The sequence below is a fragment of the Lutjanus erythropterus genome, chromosome 4 (assembly GCF_056507025.1).
Source record: "Lutjanus erythropterus isolate fLutEry1 chromosome 4, fLutEry1.hap2, whole genome shotgun sequence".
Classification (NCBI taxonomy): domain Eukaryota; kingdom Metazoa; phylum Chordata; class Actinopteri; order Lutjaniformes; family Lutjanidae; genus Lutjanus; species Lutjanus erythropterus.
In genome coordinates this window covers 37,737,885-37,765,250 of record NC_139320.1, presented here as the reverse complement: position 1 = coordinate 37,765,250, position 27,366 = coordinate 37,737,885, and the positions used below count along the sequence as shown (strand labels likewise).

General features: G+C 35.9%; 1 protein-coding gene across 1 annotated transcript; it reads left to right on the top strand.

The window, feature by feature from the left end:
* The first annotated feature begins 7,094 nt into the window (after positions 1-7,094).
* jam3a (junctional adhesion molecule 3a) lies at positions 7,095-26,680 on the top strand. The gene is made up of 9 exons (XM_084717894.1): positions 7,095-7,246; positions 16,730-16,801; positions 16,910-17,023; positions 17,225-17,377; positions 18,249-18,451; positions 19,046-19,145; positions 23,590-23,719; positions 23,826-23,877; positions 25,540-26,680. The coding sequence occupies exons 1-9, from the start codon at positions 7,198-7,200 to the stop codon at positions 25,573-25,575; spliced, it is 909 nt and encodes a 302-aa protein (XP_084574020.1). The 5' UTR covers positions 7,095-7,197; the 3' UTR covers positions 25,576-26,680.
* The last annotated feature ends 686 nt before the right edge of the window (positions 26,681-27,366 follow it).

The window sequence follows — 27,366 nt, the reverse complement described above, 5'->3', positions numbered from 1 at the left end:
TGAATCACTTAAGTCTTGGAGTGCCATTATCAATTCCACCTATGTATCATTTATCTTGAAGCACAGAGATCAAGCAGTGCCACGGGTCACACGCACAGATACATCCGTCTGTATCATACTTTGCCCTGGATCATCTAATAATTTTTGAAAATGTATATGAGAGTTAACATTTGGTTATATTATATCGAGTGTATTATTCTCAGTATCTCCCATACTGTGATGCTCGAAATTAGATAAACTAGAAAATTATTGTGAGCGGATCACAGAACAAATTTATCAAATTAGTGTGCTTGCTATGTATTCTGCTATGCAATTCATATGTGTATGTTCACGTGTATTATTATTATTATTATTATTTTTATTGTTGTTGTTGTTGTTGTTGTTGTTGTTGTTAACAGGCAAAGGAAGGCAGGGAATTGGAAAGTGATATAACAACAGAAGAAGAAACAGTAAGGCCAAACAAGAAGACAGAAAAGACTCTAAAAAGCAGCTTGCAAAACATCAAATCAGGTAGGTATATCAGGTATTTATGACAATTTAAAAACCATAAAAGCAACAAAACAAAATAAATGAATAATAAATAAATACAAATTTAAAGTAAGAACAATAAGGGAATAAAAAATAAGTAAATGAATAAATTCATAAAAATAAAACAATAAAAACAATAAAAAGACAATAAATAATAAAACATAGCAGATGGTAGGCTGCAGGTTGAAAATATAACTAAAGTGTGGACTAAAGGGGAAAATGTATTTGAGCATTAGAGGAGTGAACTTTTATTTTTAGAGTGTTTACATTTTGGTGGAATGATGGCTTTTATTCATCTAAATGTCAAGAGAAAAGTAGACAAAGCATTAGTATGTGAAATTTAGCAGGCAGACATAGAGTACGTACTTAATTTTGTACAAAAATACAGCAATCATCTTTTTTTCATTTTAAATCTACTTGTTCATTTGGTCTTTGTCCTCATTTTGCACCAATAAAGCAACAACAGTTGTTTTATTGTGGCAATTTCTGTATTATGTTTCTTGATATATTGTAGATGTCACTGCTTATTGGAAAGAATAGAAACTTCTTTCATTTATTCAACCTGCTGCGCCTGAGAGTTATAATCTCCTTTTATGTAAAAGAAATTTGCAGTTTCATTTCACTGTAGATTTTGCATAATAATGCAGGCTGATACGCTTTCATATCCTGTGCTTATTTCTACACACCGCACACCTTAAATAGCTCGGCTGGTGTTTAGACTTGTCTGTCAAGCTTACTAGAACAGGGCTCGTGGGTTTGAGACTGGATAGACAGCTGAGGAGATATTAAATCCAAAAACCAACAGCGGTGCGTCCCTCATATCGTGACAGATGTGCATTCAGTGTGCAAATGATGCAAATAAACAGTCAGCAGCTCGTTCAACGTCAACGTACCACAGGAAATGAAGGTGTCAGTAAGCAACACCTGTAATATGACTCACTGTGTTATGGTGATGGATATAAGGTTCAGCTCGGTTGACTTAAGTATGAACAAGCTGCACACTATTACATTCGGTTGTGATGCAAATGTTCTTTTTATTGAAATTACAGTAAAAACAAGCCCTTTGATGTTCTCAGAGAGAAAAAAAACATTACAAAACAGAATATTTCTTTCTGGTGTGACTGCATCTGTAAAACAATGGAAATGTGCTGTTTTCTATGAGATGAAACAAAGGGCAGCCAGAAGGGGCTTTACAACAGAGGAATGATTGCCTAGCAACATATACTACCAACACTGCAACAGTGGAGGGCCAGCAGGACGGTCTGGTGGTGCAGCAGGATCCAAAGAGGGCCACAAGTTCTGTGTTTTTTTTCCCTTTTGGTCTTTTTTATATTATAGTGGGTGGATCATATGTTGTATTCACAGTGGAAAGATATCAGTCCGTCAGTTTAGTTTTCTGTAAAATGGTTTTAAATTTGTTTATGTGTTTTGTGTCTAATAATAGAAAATTGTTGCTCTCGTGTATGAACGTTCTTGTTCATGAGTGGAAGTCCTATATTTTGTAAATGGTCAATAATAGAGGCCATAAGATTAACCCAGAGGTTGGACCATCTGTGATTACCTGGCTGTGTGATTATTTGGATATATGTCTACTGCCAGTGTGATGTTATTTATGTTTCCTTACATTTCATCGCTAATTAGCCATTAATTATTATTATTTTAAGCATTATTTATCTGATTTTTCTATTTAAATTTGTGATTTTACAATTTATGGCATTCTTATTACTTGTACTGGTTTTACTGGTTTTGTTTTGTTTCCCTTAAAAATAACAAAAGAATAGAAAATCATATTTAATACATACAATAACTATGCATTAATATATATCCAAAAGTCTATACGATATAAAAAGTTTCCTAAAGAAGTATATGAATATTATTTTTGTCCATACATTTATATACAGTAATATGTAGCTGATATTTGGATATTTCTGATGTATTGGCAGCTGTAATATTGTCATGTCTGGTTTTATACTGCCACCTGCTGGTAATTTGTAGGAATTCAAGCAGCTGCTGTACAATTTGTGAGTAATGACAAAAAATACAAAATAAATTGTGTTAATTGAATCTTGAAGGGTCCCTTTGATGTCAGCCGCATAGACCTGCTTAAAGAGGATGCAAGTGCTTTTGTGCTAAATTCAGATATTGCAAAACAGTCTGCTGATCCTTTTATTAAAATTTTCATTTTGCATGATCAGTGATTTTATGGTGACTTTGATGATATTTGTTTTGGTAAAGGATTGGGATTGAGGATTGGTCCAAAGGAAGAAACGTATGTTGACTTTATAGATCAGTGTCTGACACTATGATGCACAGGCATTTCCTGTCTCTGCATGGTCCATCTTCCGCCCTGATGCCCTTGTAGTGAATTTATATGTTACTTAAGCCCTCCATTGTGTCTTACAGGCAGCAACAACCATTTGCCACTGTTCCATAGACAGATAACAGCACCTTGTGTGTTTGCACAGAAGTCAGCATGAACATCCTCAAAATGCATATACATGAAGGAGTCTCTATGAATGTTTATGACTGTGAATTTAAGTGTCATTTGGTCAATTATGTCATTTTTGATGCAAAGTTGACATTATTTGGGAACTGTCACTCTAACTTTACATTGCCACAGGACACAATCATGAACATTCATAAGGACTCACTGTTAATACATGTTAATGACAGGTGTCATGGCACGATTATGACAGTGACATGTCAGTCTTATGCACACCCCTTCAACTCAACTTCAAGTATCGGTCCAATATGCATCAAACAACACCAACACAGAATGAGTAGGCTACTTAACCACACAACAGAAGCCTATAAACATTATTGTATTAATTTATTTTTATTCTTATTTTTAACTTATTAAATAGTGTCACACATTTATATTTTGTGCAATGTTTCTATGGTTTACTTGTGAAAAATCCAGCAGAATGGTTTACAAAATTGTTAGCTGTGATGTACAATTTAGGATGTGATCAGAAAATGGGCAAAAATGTTCAAAATCAATGCAATGGTCCTTTTACCTCCCTCACAAACATAACCACTAGATCCATAATAACATGCTCAGGCCAGGGTTGTGTGTGTTTTAGACAGCTGCAGAATGTTTACTGAGGTACTCTCAGACATGGAAAATGTAGTAGAATATTATACTCAAGTATAAGTACTTTTAATTTAAAGATATTTTACTCAAATAAAAGTAAAAGTACTTGTGTACCCAAACAGATGTAATGAAGTAAAGAGAGCTGCACAGTTTTTACACACCATGTTGTGCACACGCAATGCTATGTTGCAAGGCGACACAGACATTATTGACGTCCATCACTGTGGTTGCTGTACTGTGAGCCTCGTGCACCACAAAGTCCTCAACTATCTGCTGTTGGCTTTCCTTTGCTTGATCGCTCTCAGCTCATATTATAACCAGTTCCTTCCGCTCTCTGTCCCACTGTGCTCCTCAAACATTCTGAGCTGTGACAGAAATGGTCAAAAATAGCAGAAATGCATCACACATGTTGCTGAAGGTAGAAGTTCCTCAGTAATGTAGCACACCTCTGGTGCTCTCATGTTAAAAAAAAAGAAGGCTTTTATAGTGCCCTCTGGGATGCTCAGATTAAACATGATAAAGTGCCCTCTAGGGTTCTCTTCCATTGGAGAAAACATGGTAATATGAAGCAGTATTTCAGCCTGAGCCCATCTATAATTAAAATATATCACAATGGTTTTGCATACCACATTTTTCTGTATTTACAGTGTACACAATATTCAGGCTCAGATGTAGAAATCACAGCTGGAGGATCCACCTTGAACACTTTAATATTTAGCATTTGGGGGTGGGGCAGTTGCCCCTCTGGTGCCCCCATGCTAATAAAAAACTGTAAAGTGCCCCCTCGGGCAGATAAAACGTGATGATGTGTCCCTCTAGGGTAACGATAACCCTGGCTAAGCTTCTCAATATACAGCTCATTCTCACTGACATCATCATCATGTGCATCTTTTTTTTTAATAAATGGAGTAATAGTTAATAGTTCCCTATGTGTGTTTTGTTACAGAGGTGCAGTAGTTGTACTCATAAACATAATAAAACAGTTTTAATCTTACATTTTGTAACTGTTTCAACAACACAGCCGTCTGTGTTGTGATGTCCCACCAAATACAGCTAGAGCCCTTTTTATTATTTTCACTCCTGCTCCTCAAACAGCTTGAGTCCACCGCTGCCCAGCATGCACCTGTTTGTCACACAACATCTTGCGTGTGTTTGATTCGGTTACTTACCTCAGTGAACGATTAAGGCAGATGTAGCTTTTTCTAACTATAACAGCCTAAAGCTAGCCTTAACCCATAGTGATGTAATCCTTAACTTTAGTGCAATGTTGTGCATTATTGTACTGAGACAGCATCCCACACGTCCCCCTGACACTCAGCCAGTGAATGTACACATTCAGCATATGTTTTCCACAGTGTCTCCTCTCTGGACATGAAATCTCAGGAGCTCTGACCTCCTGCAGCCATAGAGACACCAGCAACTTCAGACAGATAGATAGACCACTGACATAAATATATGTATATACGTCAATGAGACAGACGGACAGACACACCAGCAGCTTCTTTTCTGCTGCAAATGCTGATGTAGTACCTTTCCTTTATTCCATTCTCACTGTTTTTTAAGGCTTTTTAATGTGAACAATCAACAAAACAGTCAAGCAAGAGGTAAATTCAGACATGAACAGATAAAATGGCAGAGAGATAAATAAATACAAAATAAAAAGGCAGTCAGTTGTATGGTCTATTTAAGAGTGCTATGCATTAGATCTCAGACAAGGACCATGAGAAATTAGCTGGGCGAGTTACTCATGTTCTCCCGGTCTCATCTAGAGATATGTAAAATTTCTAAAAATTGATTTGGTTCTCAAGAACCTAAGTTTTTTTTTCCATCTGTTTGACTGAAATAATATCAGCCAACCATCTCTGAAAGGAAAGGGGGAGGGTGATTTTCATTCCCTCAAAATGAGTCTTTTGGAGACAATCATCCCACCATCAGGGAGTGTTAGATGGTTTTAGAAAAGCACAGAGTGGATTGTGAGCAGTGTCCATGAATTCTGCTTCCTTTTGGGATGGTTCTTTTACAGGCCTTTACATATCAATCAAATATTTGGGGCGCAGATAGTAAGTGAAGGGCAAAGCCATAAAGTGTGACAATGTGTCCTCCATCACTTGACTTAGATAGATGGGTAGTACTTCAATGATCCCAACCTGGGAAATTCTTCTGTTACAGCAGCAAGTCACCAAACGTAGCATGTAGCATGTAGCACAGTAAATGTAAACACCAGAAGAGAAAAAGAGATAGAAAAGTAAACCCCAACTTTTAACTAAATTAAAACACAGTACAGTGTACAAGGAAATCCTTGGCATACTCCATAAATATTAAAGATAAATATCTATAGAATATCTGAGAATACAGAAAATATATACAAGAGCAAACTATATTAAAATCTAAAAATATACAAGAGTAATATACAAGGATACACTATGCCAAGTATAAACAAGTACAAGTACTATACTAGAACACTATACTATATACTATAGGATAACATTTAATATACATAAGACATGAGGTAAGGTGGGTTTGGAGACAAGATGTGCACAACAGCTAGTTGCACTACACCATATGCAATTAGCCATGACCATGGTCTTTGTCTTTGTCTTTATTAGGATCCCCATTAGCACCAGCATAAGCATCGGCTATTCTTCCTGGGGTCCACACACATACACACAATGACACTTATAGACACCACAACCACATAAACACAACAAACATAAAAAGCTCATCTCTTAAATTTACAGTAAACTAAAATAAATATGTAAGATAAGGTAGAGAAACAAATTGTCATTCAGTACAACATCCATTAAATCATGAAACAGAATTATAAATCCATCATTATTATTATTGATCCAGAAATCATAGAAACTTGATCCTTTCATATGCACATACATTCATAATTTTTCAGAATTAACATATAATCAGAATGACCTTAAATAATATTTATCCATCCTGTGCCTCAACACATTGAAATCCAAGAACTAGGGTACAAAAACTTTTCACATTCTCTGCTTTCACCAGGTTTACATTTTTATTTCTTACACCATTTACCTCATCTATGTTTCCTTAAATAACTGTAAATACTTTTTTTTAACAAAATTTTAAAATGAGCTTTAGTATCCTCTTGAACAATATGCAATGGCAATGAATTCCACCTGACCATGGCTCTGTACATGACCATGGTGAAGGTGCAATCAGAAGCGGTGCAAAACAGTCACACAGTTGTGAACCAATAAGGTAAAGTTTGTGCGCTTAGAATGGTGAAGACAGCCGACAGCTGGAACTGGATTAGTTAGTGTCATAGTACCGTTAATAAGCTTACTTTACTTTTTCTTAATTGCTCTCACATACTTTTACATACCTCCCCTACCACTAGTTTAGGAGGAGGAGGAGTAGTGCATATCTGGCACCGCCTTCCTCCTGTCAGACAGCGGTCAGGGCTCAGCCCCCCCGCTCCTTGTAGCTATGGAAACTCGTCGATGGCAACATCCACCAGTCTGTTCTGCCCCCATCCTCACTCATACCTCTCAGAGGTGCTGCTGAGTGTGTGCTACTGTAACCCATAAATTAGACGCTGCAAGATGGCGATTGTGCGACTCATAGCTTGTTTTGTTCTTTACGCCAGCCTCGGTAAGTTCTTTCACCCTTCACGCGCAGCTGTTATCAAGCCGTTCCTGCATTTGACGAGGTTAACGGCTGCCGTTAGTTAAATGTGAAGCAGTAACGAAGCTGTCAATGCTAACGGTAGAGCAGACGTTAGCTTGACAGAGACAGATTGAGAATTGTTAAGAGAGCAGTGTTGTTGTGTATTGTGGTGTTTTATTTGGCGTTTTTTTTATTGTCATTGAAATATTCTTTCTTTAACGGGTACCGTAACGTTTTTGTTGCGCGAGTCAAACCTGAAAAATGACGTAGTTGTAAGAGAATCTGTCACGTTTTAACGTGTGAATTTAAATGTTAACGGTACTGTTTGCTAACCAGAGCCGTTTAAACGGCATGGGAGACGGTGTTAAAGCGTCAAGTGTCGCTTTATTTCTTTACTGTCAGGACATTTAACCAAGCCTCGACATTGTGGCTGATGTGTTTGTCACTGGCGAGTAATTGTGAGGAAATTTCTAGAATGAAAACAAACCAGATGTGACTTTGGGCGACCGAAAAGGCAGACACATGGTAGGCAGGAGAGCCAGTCGTGTCAGCCCTGAGATGATGAAGGGTAACAGACATCACAAGGCCTGCAAGAGCATCTCAAATAACATACATCTGCTGTATGTAACGTTACTGTGCATACATTATAACCACAGATGCATGCATTTAAAATCTGTGCTTAATATGTGAGTTCTTACTAGTTAAATCCAAAGTTCAAATGCCATCTCTGTAAGCCTGCATCTCATCCAAGTGGTGGATTTGATAAGAGTGTATGAGTATTGACCTTTAGTGGTCACGTGGTGATTGATGGTGCTGCTGAAAAATGAAGAGTCAGTCATGGAGAGGATGACATGCCTCATCATCCCTGTCCAACAACAGCTGGAGCTTTTGGGTGGATCAATGCAGCTGCTGGTGGTGGGTGATTTGTTGTATCCACCCTGGTGTGTGCACTTAGTGTGAGGTCACCCTGCTGCTGCTGCTGGGTGAAAACTTGCAGTGGAGTGGTGGGGTCATTTCCAAATGGCAGATTGCATCTGTAAGCGTTGAGCTTTTCACACAGGTCCTCTCTGCTGATGACTAAGTGACCAAAAGTGCAAAGCTTGATTTATTATGTTCAGTGTTGTGTGGCTCTGAAGGCCACGGCTGACATGGTGGATGCAGTAGGTAAGTTTAGCTCACTACCACAGTAGCAAGTTTTATTTTAAACTAATGTTAATAGTCTAAAATTCTGCCCTCAAGTTTTAGACTGCCTTTAAATAATTAATCAATTTTAACATTGTTTAATTCATGCTTAATATAACTTGGACACAATGGTGCATGAATTTAAATTACTTTGTTTAAATTAAGACAAAATTAATGTAATTGCTTGCCTCCCATGGTTCTGAATTTGGAGCAAGATGATGTTAAACCCAGTTGATGATGTTAACATCCAGTTTCCCCATAAATTCAGATTAAGTAGCTTTAAAGAAGGAAAAATAATATTATTCCATACTGACTTTTTTTTAAGGCTGTACTATATGGTAAAAAAAGTAATATTGTATGTATATTTTTAAAATAGCAATTGTACCGTTAATAGGAATTAATTTTTCGCATTACAATCACAATTGCAATTTTTTACTGAAAACAAACTTAAAATTGTCATGATGTGATATTTGTTGGGGTTAATTCAACAGCTTTCAGTAAGCAACTTAAATTAACATTTCATGTCCATGTTGTTATCAGTTAATCTGTTGTCGATCATTTTTTTTTTGATCAATAGATAAATTGTTCTCTTTCCAAACTCACTTGGTATCTCGCTATGGGAACTGCCTTCTGGTATGACCAATAAAATATCAGAATTTAATTTCCCACAGAACAAGGGAACTTATTCATGTTGCTTGTTTTATTTGATCAAAACCCAAAGATATTTGGTTCTCAGTCATATATGATAAAGAAAAGCAGCAACAGCAACTTACTTAGTACTTTTATTTTAAAAATGGCTAAAAAAATAAGATAATCCATTATTAAAATACTTGCTGAGTTGACTAGCGAGTGAACTGACTAGTTTTTGCAGCTCTAGTTTACATTAAGTGAAATATAATAACCTAAGACTGCATGGCCTTGATGGTTACATCATTCCATCAAATAAAAATATTGTTGATATTTTGTGTTAGGTTTGCAAATTTTGTGCATTTACCTTAAGACACAGTTGGACATTAACAGTCAATATTTGATTAACTCTAAATGAACAGAATTATAAAGCAATAAGGCTCTAGGGTTGAAACAGCTGCTCACGTCTGCCTTTCCCTATTCAACAAATGGCTCATAACAATATCAAACATGGCACAGGGACAACCATTTAAAGACAGACCAAACCAAACTGTAAGAAAATCTGTGCTCTGGAGAAATGGTACACAAAACATACATTATCAGTCCATGAATTCTTAAATAGTTAAATTCTTTTTATCTCTTTCTTATCTTATCTTATCTTATCTTATCTTATCTTATCTTATCTTATCTTATCTTACTTGGTATTCAGTCCCTTGACTCTGCATTTTTATGGCTACACCATTCCATCAGATGAAAATTTTGTTGATGTTTTGTGCACATTTCAAGGTATCAAGGTAATTTATGACTATACAACACAGAGTTGCACAAATAGATTTTGTAGTCAATTCATGCTAGAAACACATAGGATATATATACATAAAATTAAATTTAGAATAGAATAGGATAAGGTGTAAAATAAACTAAGATAGATAGAAAACACATTTTTGTTATCTTGGAAAATTTGCGATCAGGTTAAAACTTAATTTTATCTCATAGTTTCTTCACTCTGGGATCCTGCAGTTTAAGGTATTTTATTTCACCAGCGTCATTCGTGTGGCCTGGAAAATGCAGTTCACGTGTCCCTTTCTCACATTTCCCTTAAGAGCTTAGGACAACATGACTGTCTCATATTAATCTGAACTGGAGTGATTAGTTGTTATTACACAGTCAGTCCAGTACGCAGTGAATCCCAGCGGTCCTTGGTCTCTCCATGTTGCTCGCAGCTGACTCTGCCTTCAGCATATTTGCAGCGACTGCATTGGAATGTCTGGGAACAAAGCTTTTTATAGATGCACTGGTTCAACATTTTTGTTTGTTGCAGGGATGGGGATGGGTACTTGTTTTCATATTTAGCACATAAGAGGATTGCAGAATGCGGCTATTAAAGAGAACATTTCTCTTAGAACCGACTATAGACCTACTTTGTCTATGCATTACAATAACACAGGGATTAAAAATGAGCCTGTGTTTGGTTTCCAGCAAGCACAGAGATTATCTTTATAATTCAAAAATATTGTCTTCCTCAGCCTACATTGTGTCACCGGGGAACCAGCCATTGTTGTATGGATGCTTTTATTCTGAGCTTGTATTAGTAATTAGGTACACATTGTCTTGTTAATTGACTGTGGGTATTCTTTCCCACGGCCTACTTTTCTTTTTTAAAGAATCATGTCAACACTGTGCCTGATTAAGATGTTGGTACACTTATTTTTGATTTTGGTTACACAAGTGTGCACCTATCATACTCCTGCAGCTTGTATCCACTGTATCTGTTATAATAGTTATAATGATAATAAGAAAGTTGATTTGAACCTTTCATGCAGAAATGCAGCCCAAAGTGCTTTACAACAAAGAAATTACATGCACTAAGTGCTTCACATAAAGACATACAATGAACATAATAGCTGGGAAAAAATACTATCAATAATGTAGCCAATATTTCTTCACTTGATAAGAATAGTAAAAAAATAACGATGAGAATAGAATGCATCTTCACAAAACATTAGACATAGAATAATCGTAAAAACAGGGATAGATGCCATAATTAATTTGAAATAGGATGGAACATAAAACCCGCTTAATAGTACTAGTAAAAGTAGGGAAGAAAAAAGAGCTGCAATTTTTTGTCGATTAATCGATTACTTGATTAGTTGCCACCTATTTTATAAGCAATTAATCGTTTCAGTCATTTTTCAAGCAAAAAGCTTTTCTTTGTCATTTATGATAGCAAATGAAGAGTCATTGGTTTTTGGGCTGTTGGTTGGACAAAACAAGGAATTTGAAGATGTCACTTTGGGCTCTGGGAAATTGTGATGAATGTTTTTCTTTTTTTCTTTTTTTTATTAATTTATTAACCATGAAAATAATTGGCATATTAATCAAAAATGAAAATAATCATTAATGGCTGCTCTAGATGGCAATAGAATACATAAACATAAAATGCATTACATAAAGTGGAGGAGAAAACAAACTGGAAACAATAATAAAATTAAAGTAAAATCACATAACACGGTAAAAGAAGTGCAGAAATGTGCAAGTATGATGCAAAAATGCAGAAAAGGGTTTTAGGGCTGTATCAGGATGATCATGGTTAGCTAAGAGATATGTTTTTAACTTCCTTTTAAAAATATTTAGTGAGAACTTTAATTAACAAATGCAGTTCCCCTGATTTTCTTTCGTCTGTTTTTTTGGAACCTCCAATAAACTGGCTACAGATGATTCCAGTGTTTTAGACAAGTAGTAAACAATAGGGATGCATGCAATTAGTCCACTGTACGATTAAACGTCCCCACACACGCTAGTCAGCACCAGATATACTAGTCATTTAAAATATTTATCCCGCAACTAGTCGGAGCTGCGGCTCTGTCAGATGTCAGCTCCTCTCACCCTAAAAGACACGTATCAGTTTTCCAGCAACTTTTTAATTTATAAATAGTTGTACTTTAGCTATGTTTCTTAGGATGGAAAAATATGTTTTCGCCACCTTGTTAATGTGGAACTTGAAGCTTAGATCTCAATCTAGAATAATGGCAAGACTTGTAACCTCAGATTTAAAGGGACTGTTCATTCCCCAAATCATCTTACCTGTAATGCTATTTATCCATGTAGATCAGAGGTGTGCAACGTGAGGCTCCAGAGCCACATGCGGCTCTTCAGCTCCTCTCCAGTGGCTCCCTGTGAACTTTGGCAAAAAAAAAAAAAAAAAAAAATTCATGTTTCATTGTTGTAGGTCTTTGAAAAAGTTGAGACAACTCAAAATCTCAAGCCAACATACTACATACATAGTACATCAGTTTTGAGCCCAAGTCAAATTTTTCAGTTTTGAAAAAGTTTTGCCAACTACTGATCTTTTTTGAGATAATTTACTTTTCTTCTTTAGATAAATTTAAATATTTGAAGTTTAGAAACCCAAAAATGTTGTATTTAAAAAATTATGGCATAAAACATTTAATTTTAAGGCAACAAAATAGTAAAAACTCAGGTTCACAGATAACTGTGACCAAATTTTGAAAAACAATTTTTTTGAGTTTCTCTAACTTTAACTTTTACTATAAGAATAGTAAATTATCTCAACTAAAGGTAAGCAGAAAGTTTGCACACAAAACTCAGAAATCTATCGCAGTATGTTGTACACCAAATGTCAAAAAAATGTTAATATTTCATCAAGTAAAATATCAAAGACTGTGTCTATGGCTCGGTGTCTTTTCCTCCAAATTGTGATGGTGGCTTGTCTTCTTGAGTCTCCATAAACTATGGCTGCCAAAAAAAGGTCTTCAGGGAAAAGAGAGCATTTAATAGCTGCGGCTCCAGACAGATTTTTCCCCCCTTTTTTGGCCAAAAATGTCTCTTTTGGTCATAAAGGTTGCAGACCACTGATGTAGATTGTTTTGGTGAGAGTTGTTGAGTTTTGGAGATATCAACAAAGATATGAGAGACATACCCTCTCTGCAATATAATGTGACAAAATAGCACTCGGCTTGTGGTACTCAAAGTGCCAAAAAATACATTTGAAAAATTCAACAGCAATATCTCTTTCCAGAGGTCATCATCCGGTTACTCAACATTATCTACAGACTTTGTTGTGAGCAGTGTCATGGTAGGAACTATTTTCTTTCTGCAGTAGAATCTACCAGAACTTGTAGAAAGAAAGTAGTTCCTAAATGATGTTGCTCACAACAAGGTCTGTTGCTTATCTTGTGAAACTGGGTCTTTACTTCTGGAAAGAGACAATGGTGTTGAATTTTTCAAATGTATCTTTCTGTTGCTTTGAGCACCACAAGCTGTTGCTGGGTGTTATCTAGTCCCATTATATTGGAGAGGAGGCAGACATCTCCACTGTTGATATTTCCAGAATATGTATTTCTGATTTTGGCCTGAACTGTCCCTTTAATGGTCCCATGATTGCTTACTGTGAGTAATAAGGACAGAAAACTTTATAAAAATGGACCTTTTTCTAGTGTAGTTATTGTGAAATTTGGCCAAAGAAAAGGGAGGGGGAAGGATGACATGACAAAGGTCACCCCCAAGGACCTTTAATCAGTGTTACAGAGGGGTTTAAAAAACAAATGGACCCAAGCAAAGCTTCATTAAATTAATGATTTTCCTTAGAATAACATATTACACACTGATATGTTGTAATCCCTGAAATGAGGAGAGTTGTTAGTGTTCAGTGTTTTTCTGTAATTTGACACTTGTTCAGTGTGGATGTAGCAGATGTCTGTGTTTATACTCCTTTTCTCTTTATGTAAACTTGCAGTATGAAGTAATCTTCTGCTTTTATTGTAGTTCACGCCCACTACTCTGCATGTCCACAGTATTTGAAGCAGCTCACAGAGTTAGTTTCAAGGCTTGATACCCAGTACGTCCATATGCCGAGGGAGCTTTTGTTGGTGGAGCCTGTGTCTCTCAGGATGTCCAGTCACAGCTGGGCTAAAAATAGCTCTTGATGTACAGGGTGGGAAAGTCAGCAACAGAGACGGAAGCTGAGACCTGGGAGTCAGATCTCATCAGTGTCCGCAGCTGTGCTTGTATATGACCGGATGCTTTGGCAGGAGCCACGTTTTCATCATCCTTTCATTCAGGTTGAGTGTCAGCTATATGCTACCTACTGTACAGCTCAGCGTCACTCGTGCAGTAACGAGGCCGCATTGAATAAAAACCTCAGTTAGTCACAGTGCCTCGGGCAAACAGGAGGGGATGTCTTGCAGTATTCAAGGCCCGCTCAGATAATTGTTATTATCTCATTTCAGCCTTCATTTGAAACCCCTCTGCCTTCATTACTCAGCAGGGGTGCTGTTAGTCGCGTGTGTACCCAGCAATTATTGCATTTAGAAGTGGCACACACACAATAGGTTGAGTATAGGGTACCAGCAGTAGGTGGAAACATGCTTATTTATCCTCAGCATTTGAAATTGTAATATTCGTATTTTCTTAATTTGTTGTCGCACACCCCTCCTCGCTCTATAGTCACTTATTTTCCGCATAAATTGGCATTCTGCTGGCCCAAATTTGACAAAAACTAGAGAATTGTGCCTCTTGCCATTAAAATCTGACATTTGCAAAATAACACAGATTGCTTAAAGGAGTGCACTCAAGCACAGAACTTAAAATAAGTACATATCTCATGTGTTGTTTGTGCCAGGGGGAAACCAAGGCGGATGATTAAATGTGCTACGAATTTAAGCACATTCCCACCACCGTTAAGTTATTTTTGTGCTTCTGATTTGTTTTGTTTGGGGATCTTGATAAATTATTTATTCTGCAAAACCTCAGTGCAAATTAGTGTCACAACTTACCAAAGAAGCTCTTTCCCAAAGAAAAAAATAAACTAGTTGAAAAATTAAATAAAAACAGTGAGTGCTGTGATGTTATAGGGTGTATGAATATGTTTGTTAGAGTAAAGAAATGGGAGATTCTCTGCTGTAATGAGTGACACATCATCGACCAACTCTTTTTCTCATTAAGAGGCACATTGTCACAAGTGAGATCTAGTGAACTAGCAATGCAGATGCTCATATTATATTGTCAGATTTTTTTTTTTGACAGGCATCAGACAACAACCCCATTCACTTTGTATCTGAAAGCATTGTCCCTCTTTTTTCTTCTTCTGGTAGTTCTCCTTAACCAGACCAAGGAAAGTAAAAAAGCTTCAATCAGACGATTTATACTTCTCAGCATAAGAACCAATGTTTTTTTATAATTCAGTTTTTTTCATGTAGTTTTTCCATTTTATACAGTATGCAGCATAACACAACACATTATTGTAAGTCAATGAACAATTCCCAAAACAAGCGAAACAAACATCTTGAGAAAAACAAGGGTTCTTCAAAGCACTTTTACAAATAAAAATTAATACAAAGTGTGATTAGCCTACAGTACCACATACATACAATCTAAATGTTTGTTCATGTACATTAAAGAATTAGTCCTTGCGAGTAAAAATTTAAATTTTTGTTTGGATATACCTACCCGTCTCCTAATATGCTAATTTGGGGGGATTCTGGCAATGGTTTATTTAACCACTCAGCCTACTTATGGAGGAATAAATGAACAAAAAATAAAAGTGGGGCAGAATGCTGCCTATAAAGCTGACAAATAGAAATGTGCATTATTTTCTGTTCAAAAAGGTTTTCGTATCAGTGCATATCAGACAACATATATGCCGATACTGATATAGACCAATACACTGGGACAGGCCAATATTGGGCTGATTATAATGGTCAACAAACATTTTCATTGGTTTCTAATGATTATCCTCTATAAATTCTAAGAACCAGTAGTTAAAGAAACTGATATACTCTTGTACGTGCAACATATCAAGTTACGATGTACTAAAAAAACTTAAACACAAAAGAAAACACCATAAATAATTAATTGTTTATAAATGACTGTACTGCAGTTCCATCTTGAGAGTTTACATGTTTCTGGAGCTTGTTGCCTTTGGTTTTGGTCTTCAGTAATAAAATAAATACTCACTTGAGGTCTTTAAATAATTTTGCCTAAAAACCTCTTGGTTTCCTTGTCTGTACGCTTAAAATTATTGTCGTACTATGTTGTCCTAAAACTGGAGGAACTGTGCATGAAAGTTTGCCTACACTGGCTCCCCAGGGTGTGTCAACACTCTCAAAGAAAAAACTGAAAAGCTGAAAGTCAGCACTGTAACCTCAGTCACGGTTTGACTTAAAATGCAGTTGGTGGAGTCAAGCCAAAACCATAAAACCATCTCACTGTCCAGGCACTCGCCTATTAATATTTTTATTGCAGCAATTTAACATTTTGAACCTGCTCTCTCATTCATTGTGCCATCACCAGCCAAATTATCATCCAATTAAGCACCATAAAGGACCCAAATCACATGCTGAAGTCAGAATATTTCTTCTCAGGAGTCAGTACACGTTACACATTAAAGTGCATGTAAAAACTTACGCATTTTGGCCCCAGGTGTTAATCTTCTGAAACAGAAATGGGAAGTAATTAATGAGATATGTTGACCCTAATTCAGATCCCAAAGGCTCTCACACTCTCTGCAAGCTTCTATATTTATCACTCTAATCCGCTGTTTATTAGGCAACATGCCCAGTTGATAATGTCTGCTAATGAAAATGTTTGTGTGTGCCATCAGGGTTACTCAGCGTTTAATGTCTCTCTTTTTTTCCACAGGTCACATTCCATCGTCACTCGGGGTAATCCTCCGTACCACGGACAAGACTGTGTGGGCAAATGAGTTTGAGCGTAAGTTGCTGGAAAATCACTCTAACCTATTTAGCCAAAAGTAGCTTTTCTTTTCCTAATTTGGGATGCTTCCTGCTGCTCTCATGCATTCTGTTTTCTTCTTCACAGCCATCGAACTGACCTGTTTAATAGAGTCCATCTCGACAAACAACCCGAGGATTGAATGGAAAAAGATTAAAAATGATGTCCCCAGTTATGTGTACTTTCAAAATAAGATAGCAGGTAAGCCGCTTGAAAAACGTCTTTGTGAAAACTCCATCCACCAGTTAGAACCACAGCATTTCAAAGTCTCAGGCCTCAAAGCTTAGCTGAATGAATGGTACCTTGAAAGAACTTGGCATTGAATTCTGTTTTTCTGAACTGTGAAGTCATGCTGTGTATGTGAATGAGCGATTGTAAAGTGTTTTTTTTCTCTCTCTAAAGGGGACTTGGAGCACAGAGCTCAGCTCAGAGAGCCAGCCAGCATCCTGATCTTCAACGCCACACGGTCAGACACTGCAGAGTACCGCTGCGAGGTGGCTGCCATCGATGATCAAAGGGACTTTGATGAGATACTTATTAGTCTTGCAGTAAGAGGTGAGCGGGTACTTTGCTGATATACCACATCACTGACCAATCTGTTGAGAAACATATCCAATTTACATTAGTGCATTTCAGTTGAATTCAATTTAAACTTTATTACAGACTCAAGGTCCAGATTAAAAAAAAGACATTACATAAATAAGAAGACATGAATTATATTTATTATAGAGCACATATTTTATCACTTGGGGGTTGTTAAACAAAATTTAAAGAAATAGTTAGACATAAGGAGGTTACTCACTTTTTTGCAAAGACTTAGATAAGAAAATTAATACCAATCTTATACCTGTCCCTTAAAAATGAAACTTAGCTTAGCACAAAGACTGTAAGGTAATGAGAAGATCTTGAGCTGAGTTTTCACCCCTTTTAGAATAGTTTACCTCTATTAGATAAAATTTAAAGTGGATATTGAATCTGTACAAAATCATAAAATGACCGTGATGTTTCATCAGAGATTAAGGGAACATGCTAAGTTGAAATACTGGTTGCTCCAACAACAGAGTTGACTGTAGTAGAGTTTAAATTAGCAAATGAATAAGTGAATGAGTAAGAATGAGTATCTGTTTCTGAGTTGTAACAAATCATTAATAATCTTTTGGAAGGAGTGCATTTTTAAAACAGTTGAATTGTTTTGTAAATTCTATTTTGTTGCTGTTGCCTTTGTTATTGTCCTGCTTGTTTGATATTGATTTTTTTTATTGTGAAGCATAGCAACAAAAGTACATTTTGTTTTGAAAAGTATAAGTAAATCTTTATTTACTTCCGCATCTTTTTTTTTTTTTTTTTTTACATCAAATGATTGATCAAATAAATTACCAAAAAGCTATCTTTAACAAAAGATTGGTGCATGTCTGTCTGGTTGCAGTGAAACCAGTGGTACCACGGTGCAGCGTGCCTAAGGCGGTCACAGTTGGAACATCAACTGAACTCAGGTGTCTGGAGAACGAGGGCTTCCCTGCTCCTCAGTACCGCTGGTTCCTCAACGATGAGGAGCTTCCTCAGGACCCCAAAAGCAACCCTAAGTTCGTCAACTCCTCCTACAGCATCAATCCAGACACTGGAGGCCTGGTAAGAAAGACGGGGCCAAAACTTTACCTGTTATTGGTAGATTGAACACTTAGATTAGTTTTCACTCTGTACAAACTATCTTAACAAGCAAAGCGACAAGTAGTGTTTCCTATTACTGTAGCTGTATTATTAGAAATCAACTTCTTCTCCCTGTATGAGAAGTCGGCTGACTGCTGGCTGACTGTTCTATTTATGGATGGGACTCTTCAGCATCACGGATACTCAATTACAGCTTATCGAATGTAAATGTGAACAGCTTAATCTGAATAAAACTGTAAGCATCGTATGACTAATAGCTGGATTAATCCATGCGTGTAAAGATAGCCAGCGAGGAAGGCAGGCCAAAAACTGGCATATGAAACAAGGATAATGTTGCAGTCACAGCCAATGTGGTGTGTTTATGGCTCATTTCAAAGACATAATAACTGGTTAAAGCAGAAATTTAACCTGTTACTAACCACATTTCACGTCCGTATCATAAAATGCTACGAGACAAAAAGGAAATAATTTATTCAGAGCCAAACATCCTTTTAGCATTTTGTTGACAAAGCAATGTGTCATTTCACTGAAACGCTTCTAAAAATATCTCCTCAGAAATTTCGAAGAGTCAGGAAGGAGGACGCAGGGGAGTACTACTGCCAGGCAAAGAACGATGCAGGACATGCACAGTGTCCCCCGCAAATGATGGAAGTCTGTGAGTGTCTCAATGGCTGAGTCAGTGTTTTGAGAGGCAATTTCTGACACTTCTTAGATTAAAAAAAAAACTGTAATGTGTGTGTGGAGACTAACAACTAACAAAACCAGATTCAAAAGGGTGACACATTATACTGGAGCAATTAATGACTAATGGGAAACAGCTGAGAAGGTGGGTAATGACATGTAAGAATCTACATGTAAGAAAATCGACAGGACAGGTGGAGTTAGTGCTGTACCAAATAATTCACGTTGACATTCAAATTCTAAATCAATGTTTGACAGTTTTTTATTTTTTATTTTTTGCCTGTCTATTCATTCTGTTAAAACCTGGTATTTCTGCACAGTTGCAGATAAAGATCAGGCTACAATAATATTATCAGGATTATACTATGTGTTAGGGGTGTAATGATACATCAATCTGAATCAATATATTGATTCAAATTTCTGCAATTCAATGCTATTGATGTAAACTGAAAATACTGATCTATATCATCAGCTTTAAGATATGCTTTTATTTTATCTGGAAGAGTTGACTCATAAAATTGCTGAATCATAATATAGTTGCTTTTTTGAGTTGACATAAATGTAACCAAATGTGTTAAATTGCCGAATGATATCATCTATTATTGATCACAGACCGATGAATTGATTGTAATTGTACCAGCAAATCACTGTCAATATTAATAATAATAATAATAATAACTTTATTTGTATAGCACTTTTCATACAAAAGGAATTGTAGCACAAAGTGCTTTACAATCATAGCTAAGAGAATACCCCCCCACCCCCAACCCCGCCCACACACCCACACACAGGATCACACAAACCCATACAATCAGCACTCATGTTACATCATGATAATGAGGAAATTAGATAGAAATTAGATGAGGAAACACAGGAGATAAATTTAAAATATTAAAACAATAAAAGTATAAATAATAAAAACAAAAATAAATAAATACATAAGATAAAAGAATATAAAATATTTGACAATTATTAAATGGAATAGAATGAATAAAATACCTAGAAAAATTGATAAAATTAGAAATTTAATTAAAAGCCAGACTAAAAAGGTGGGTCTTAAGTTTGCCTTTAAAAATATCAATATTACATGTCGCCCTCAGATCTTCAGGCAGGCTATTCCATAAACGGGGGGCATAGTAATAAAAAGATGCCTCACCGTATGTTTTAGTTTTAACTTTTGGCACTGTTAAAAGGCCACTTCCAGAAGACCTGAGGGCTCTGCTGGGTTCATAGGGTAAAAGCAAGTTAGATAAATAAGAAGGGGCAAGACCGTTAAGAGCTTTATAAACCAATAAAAGGATTTTAAAATCAATTCTAAAACGTACAGGAAGCCAATGCAGAGACTTTAAAATTGGTGTAATGTGAGCTCTCTTTCTGGTCTTTGTCAGCATCCGAGCGGCTGAGTTTTGAAGTAATTGTAGTTGTAAAATATTCTTTTTAGGGAGACCAGAAAGAAGAGCATTGCAGTAATCAATCCTGCAAGTAATAAAAGCATGAATAAGTGTCTCTGCATTGGCTTGAGAGAGAAACTGTCTTATTTTGGCGATGTTCTTTAAATGATAAAATGCCTTTCTTGTGACATCCTTTATATGAGCCTCAAAATTCAGTTCTGCATCAAATATTACACCAAGATTTTTGACTTGCTGACACGGGCTAACAGAGAGGGCCTGTAGCTTGCTAGCCAGTTTCTCTCTCTGGTCCCCTGTACCAATAACTAAAACCTGAGTTTTGTCCTGGTTGAGCTGAAGAAAGTTCTCTGCCATCCAGGACTTAATGTCTGAAATACATTTAAAAAGGACATCAAGTGGTCCTGTGTCATCAGGAGACACGGCGATGTAAAGTTGTGTGTCATCTGCATAGCTGTGAAAGTTGATACCGTGCCTCCTGATGACATTTCCAAGTGGTAGCATGTAGAGGTTAAAAAGAGTTGGACCTAAAATTGACCCCTGGGGAACACCACATTTCATTTGATAAAAACTAGATGTGTGTTCACCCATGCTGACAAAGAATTTCCTGTCTGTGAGATATGATTTGAACCAGTTAAAAACAGTGCCAGAGATGCCAATTAAATTATGGAGTCTGTTTAAAAGAATGGTATGATCTACTGTGTCAAATGCTGCACTCAGATCTAAAAGCACTAAGACAGACGGCATTTTTGTGTCCATGTTTGACCTGATGTCATTGACAATTTTCACTAATGCTGTCTCTGTGCTGTGATATTTTCTAAAACCAGATTGATATATTTCAGCAGCGTTTGTCGAGGTCATAAAATCATTTAACTGGTTAAAAACAAGTTTTTCTAAAATCTTACTTAAAAATGGCAAATTGGAAACAGGTCGATAGTTCTCTGGTAGTGATGTGTCCAAATTGTTCCTCTTCAAGAGTGGCTTAACTACTGCTGTCTTAAAAGCAGTGGGGAAAACGCCAGTCTGAAGTGAATGATTTGTGATGGTCAGCAGATCGTTTCTTAAAAAGCTATAAACGTCTTTAAAAAATGATGTTGGAATGGGGTCTAAAAGGCAGGTTGCTGAACTTAACTGGGAGATAACTTTCTCAAGCATTTCAGCGTCCACCAGGACAAACCTCTCCAGTGTTTCCTCATTTAAAGGTGAACATTTTGAAACATTAAAATGTGTAGACTGACAATGTAAAATATTAGATCTAATAGTATCTATTTTGCTTCTGAAGTGGGCTGCAAGATCTTCACATGAAAAGTCTGGTTCAAGACTTCGGTTAAAAACAGGGTTAATTAAATGGTCAATGGTTGAAAAAAGGACTCTTGGATTTTTGTGGTTGTTACTGATTAATTTTGAAAAATGTTCTCTTCTTGCATTTTTAACTGCTTTGTTGTAGATAGTCAGCTGTTCCTGAAACATTTGAAAATGAATTGTTAGTTTGTTTTTCCGCCATTTTCTTTCAGCTATTCTGCAATTTCTCTTCAGTTTTATTATGTTACTGTTTCTCCAGGGAGGTTTTGATTTTGTTTTAATCTTTCTAAGATTTACTGGTGCAACTATGTCCAGTGCTGACTTGAGTTTACTGTTAAAATTATCAACAATAAAATCACAAGAAGAAGGTAGAATCTCTGGAGGAATATCACGTAAAATATCAATAAAACTTGCAGCCACGTCAGATGTCAGATAGCGTTTCCTTACAGTATGTTCTGGAATTTCTTGTTGCTTAAAACTGTTCACTTTAAAAAAGACACAGAAATGATCTGATAGGCCTACATCCACAACAGAGGAAACCTGTACCGACAGGCCATAGGTTATGACCAGGTCTAATACATGTCCTCTGTTGTGGGTGGGCTGTGTAACATGTTGCATGAAATTCATACAGTTAATTAGGTTTAAAAAATCTAGACTAAAGGAGTCTGATTTATTGTCCACATGTATATTAAGATCACCTAAAATAAAAAATAATATATATATATATATATAATATTAACCTGGCCTGGCCAAGTAAAATTTGTAAGTATGACGCAGTGTACATCAAATACGCATTTACTGCCGCATGAGACCATTTCAAATGCAACCATTTAATCATGAGCACCACTTGAAACAAAAGCGCTCTACAGAGGCCAAAAAACCTCAGCCGACTTTGGGTTTTTAAAGACATCTTGCAAAAGGGGGGCCCCAGCCGTAAGCTAATGCTATGGGGGGACCTTGCCATGGATAAGATTGGGAGCCCTTGTACAAATATACAGTTGACAGTAAGGAGAAGACAGTAATGCAGATAGGTGAGGAGGAATGGAGAATGGATCGCATAGTTTGGAGTTATTTATTATTTACTATATTTGGAATTTGTTGTTTCAAAAAGTTGTTTTTCCTGCCTACATAGTTTTGACTGAAATTCTAATCAGTTTTTGTAGTCAACTGTAAATGCTGCAGAAATGCTTTTAGAATCAGAAATTCTTTGTATTAATTTTGGTTACTGATTTATAAAATTAGGGCTACATTGATTTCACAACTGATCATTTATTGATCTTATATTAATCATATACTATACATAATGTCAAAATCCAGATTTAGGCATGCAAGCTAATTTTTATGTGCAGTGCCTGGCAGGTTGATCGCATGTTAGAACTTTAAAGAATACATACAAAAGCACATCAGTACAGAGTTTATATTAAAAAAAAGTCCAATATATTTTGCTTATATTTTATACATCTGCAAATTTGGTCATGTTTTCACAATTATATAAAGTTTTCAAGGTGTCAACAGCAAATATTTGATATCTTTACATTATCAAATTCTTCTGCTGATCAGCTAAATCATGTATTAAGTGATGGTTTCAGCATCATGAAAAAAAAAATATAAACAAAACAACCAAGAACTCAAATCATAATGCTCTGTTGGTGTACGTCAAAATTCTTCTGGGCAGGCAGGCATTGATTTTATCTCTGTGTCCTGCTACAGATGACGTCGACATCCTTGGGATTTTCCTCAAATCGTTTGGTGCAGTGGTTATATTCTTCTGTTTGGCTGTTTCCATTTGTCAGTCCCTCAAACGTGGGTGCTTCAACCAAAAAGGTCACAGTGAAAATAAGTGAGTATAAATTACAGGTTGATATATTAACGATATATTAATCTTTGATAGTCTTTAATTCTACATCTTATCAAGGATTTTATAACTTGTTTTTTGTTTGTTTCAGCTACAACTGGCCAGCACAGACTGATGGTGTTGACTATGGCGATGCAGATGAGGTAAACAAAATCTGCAAAACATACACAGCATTTATTTTATGTCTAACTATGAACAAAGGAAGCCATTAGAGTAGGACTTCTGCATATTAATGCTCTGTCTGAAATCACGTACTGTGCACTACATACACAAAGTGAGTACTATTCTTCAGCATACTTATGTGTAAATAAATAGTAGGATGTATCTTTCTGGATGGACTGTTCAGTGCATATGACGTCACTTCCCGAGAGCCTCCTTGCAAATGTGTAACCGTGGTAACCTGCACCAACAGTGAACTAATTAAAAAAATATAAGGCCTACCAAAGTGAAACCATATTTATATTTGCATTTAAAGGGTATTTATGTTATGCCCGACTGTCTGTCTTTGTCTGTTATGTTGTTATTGTCATCATCATTACTGCATTGCATTGTGGGATATTTATGCCAGTGAAGTGTCCAGTGCTTGCATACTGTAATATTTCCTGTAATAGTATGCACTTCACTGACTACTGGTTTTATACTAAGGTTTCATACATATTAAAAATATCACACATATTAGGCATGCAACAATATATCAAATATCACTGTAGTGGAAATTCTGAAGAATGGTTCACTCAGACACTGAAGAAGAGTTCGGGAGTCCCAGATGACTTACATGGGAGTATTTAATGAAGCTCGATCAAGGAGAATTCAGATTAGCAATACACAGAGAATATTGTGACTGCCAACCCAATTCTGAAGGTTACTTCTCAAGTGAAGGTATTTAACTGTCCCCTGACATTCCCTGGAATTTGACACGCTACCTTGTATGGGCCTGATGTGTCTATCTATGTGTACACAAATTCTATTGGGCATAAGTGAAAAACAAGAAGCTATACATACCTCTTTGCTCTAAATCACTGTTGGCCTTGCTCATGTATTTTGCCCTGCTAGAGAATGTGGAGACAGTCTGTCTGCCCAATATCCTTCGGACCTCAGGAGAAAGTATCTGGGGGATGCACTACTCTCCTACTTGTGCAGCTGTGGACTGTAGTTGTGCAGAGTGATCAACCACTAGCGTGCCTGTTCAGGTTAGATGACCTATGACGACTGCGTTGTCACCCGTATAAAGAGAGACTCAGGAAACAATCTAAGAGCTAGTGAGGCAAGTGAGGCAAATTCCACAACAATCACAATATTGCAATAAAAAGTGTCTCAATACAATACAGGACTGTGATGATATCTTCTGTGATAGTACATGGTTAATTATTTAACTTTTTTTCTTTTTTTGCCTTTTTTAAATTTTTATAAAAGTACTGCTACTGACTGCTGTATGGTTTTTGTTTTGCAGTTGTACTCACATAATGCAAACATTCATTGCCAGAGATGATTCATGCCAATTTCTTAAACATGGTCAGGTCTTGGCTGCTACTTTTATTTTATTTTAGTAGGAAAGCAGCGATACTTTAAATTAAAAGAAAAACAAACTTTACATGAACAAAAAATGCTGTACACATCAGATTTTTTATGTAATAAAGGATTTTCTTTTCATTTTTTCTCTTTGTCATGGACTTTTTATAGTGGTATTATCATACCTTGTGTTTTGTTATCATTACATCCCTATCACTGACTGTTTTAATGTACTAAATAGCATGTTATTATGGATTTCAGATGCAGTTTAATTTTCTAATTCCTCTTTTTCACAGGGCCATTTTCGCCACAAGTCTTCATTCATCATTTGACAGCCGAGACAGACGATAAGGTGAAACTGAGACAAAAACACAAACTGTTGAGGTTAACTTGCTACAATGACGCTCCAGATGGTAAAGTTTGAGGTGTAACATGGCACATTTTTCTCTGATGCACATAAAACTCAAATCAACCAACTTGCCAAAGTAATTTTAATATCATTTTGTGGCACTGTTTCATGTTTTTTATAACGCAAAATCATTTTTTGTTTTAGTCTCTGTCAGTATTCATTTCCGATAAAAAGTTGTTTTTTTTTACTTCTTATTAGGTTTATTTTCCAGCATGTTTTTATTATGCCGTAAAACCACATCTAAGCTGGGGAATTTGATATCTAGTTCATGGTGTCATTGCAAAAGCTGCTGGAAGTTACATTCCTTCACAGTTTTTTGGACAAATCCTCTTTTATAACTGTTAAACTTTTTACTGAGTACACTGAAATTGTTTTACAAACTCCTTTACATTATCTTTTTTCATAAGATAAACATGTTCTTATGTTGTTTGACGTGAGGAAAGTTGAAACGTGTTTTTGTACATACTGTAGTTATACAGGCAATAAGCAGCAGACTGTAAACGGCTGATGAGCTCCAATTCATAAGGCACAATTTATCAGCCTGTCTTATATTTACAGAAGATAACAAATATGTACGAGTAACCCGTGAATCTGAATACCATATATCCCACTATGCTGCAGAGTCAATATGTACTATACAGGTGGTGAAGTTTGATTTTTAGAGTGCTGTTTCTGTGTATAAGTGACCTTCTGTGCTTTACTAATTATTTTGTGAGTATTGGACATATTGTCCAGTTTGGACTCAGTATTTATTGTACATAAATACATACTTTTTTTTGGGATCTTTTAATTTTCATACATTGCACTCTATACCTTATTGTAAATATGCAATAAAACTGTTTGTGGGAAATAAATTTACAGTATTTACTGTTCAGTGTGTTTCTGCAGTGTTGAGCCTGTCATTTCAAACATTAGTGTCAATGATTTGTGTAACAACTCAGGAACTGTTGTAAAATGTTCACTGTTCATTTGATATTAATGCTATATGTTCATGTTATTTTGTTACTATTAAAAACATTTGAACTGTTCATGTTGTGGAGACTCAAATGTTTTTTTTTATAGAAATGTATTGTCAGATTTTATATGTGTAATAACATTGTTTGCAAGGTAAACATTGGCAGAAGAAGTAATAATACCAAGACAAATGGGTAGCAACAACAATACAACAATAAAAAAAAATCAAACACGGAGCATGTAACTACATACAGTATACAAGACGTTTCAGAGACAGGCTACAGGCTACTGTAAAAATAAAGTAGTTTATCAACTATGTACGCATTTGACTCATAGAAATTGCAGCCTAATGTGTTTTGTTATTATCATGTGTCTAAGAAAGAATAAATAAGTATTTTCATTAAATGTATTCTGAATATCAAAAGTAAAAGCACTCATGGTGCATACAATAAACACATTATATTGGATTTATTGATTCATTAACATGTAAACAGCTGTTTAAAGTTGTAGCTAACTGAGGTTTAACTGGTTTTAACAACTTTATATATTGCTGGATTGTTTCAGTTTAATAATTAATTGTACCTCATACAATCAGAATATCTTCTATAAAAAAAACAAACATACTTGTTTTATGCAACTTTGTACTTTTACTGCACTAATTTTTTGACAGTTACCAGTTACTTTACATATTGAGAACTTTTATTGAAAAACTTGTGATGAGCTTACAAAAATAATTATAAAATAAATGAACAGTATATTA

What these genes read in the sequence shown, in the direction of transcription:
- jam3a (XM_084717894.1), top strand. Translation starts at nt 7,198, where the DNA reads ATGGCGATTGTGCGACTCATAGCTTGTTTTGTTCTTTACGCCAGCCTC. An exon ending in TGTTCTTTACGCCAGCCTCG is followed by an intron (nt 7,247 to 16,729) that starts GTAAGTTCTTTC and finishes TTTTTTCCACAG; the next exon opens with GTCACATTCCATCGTCACTC. An exon ending in CTTTCAAAATAAGATAGCAG is followed by an intron (nt 17,024 to 17,224) that starts GTAAGCCGCTTG and finishes CTCTCTCTAAAG; the next exon opens with GGGACTTGGAGCACAGAGCT.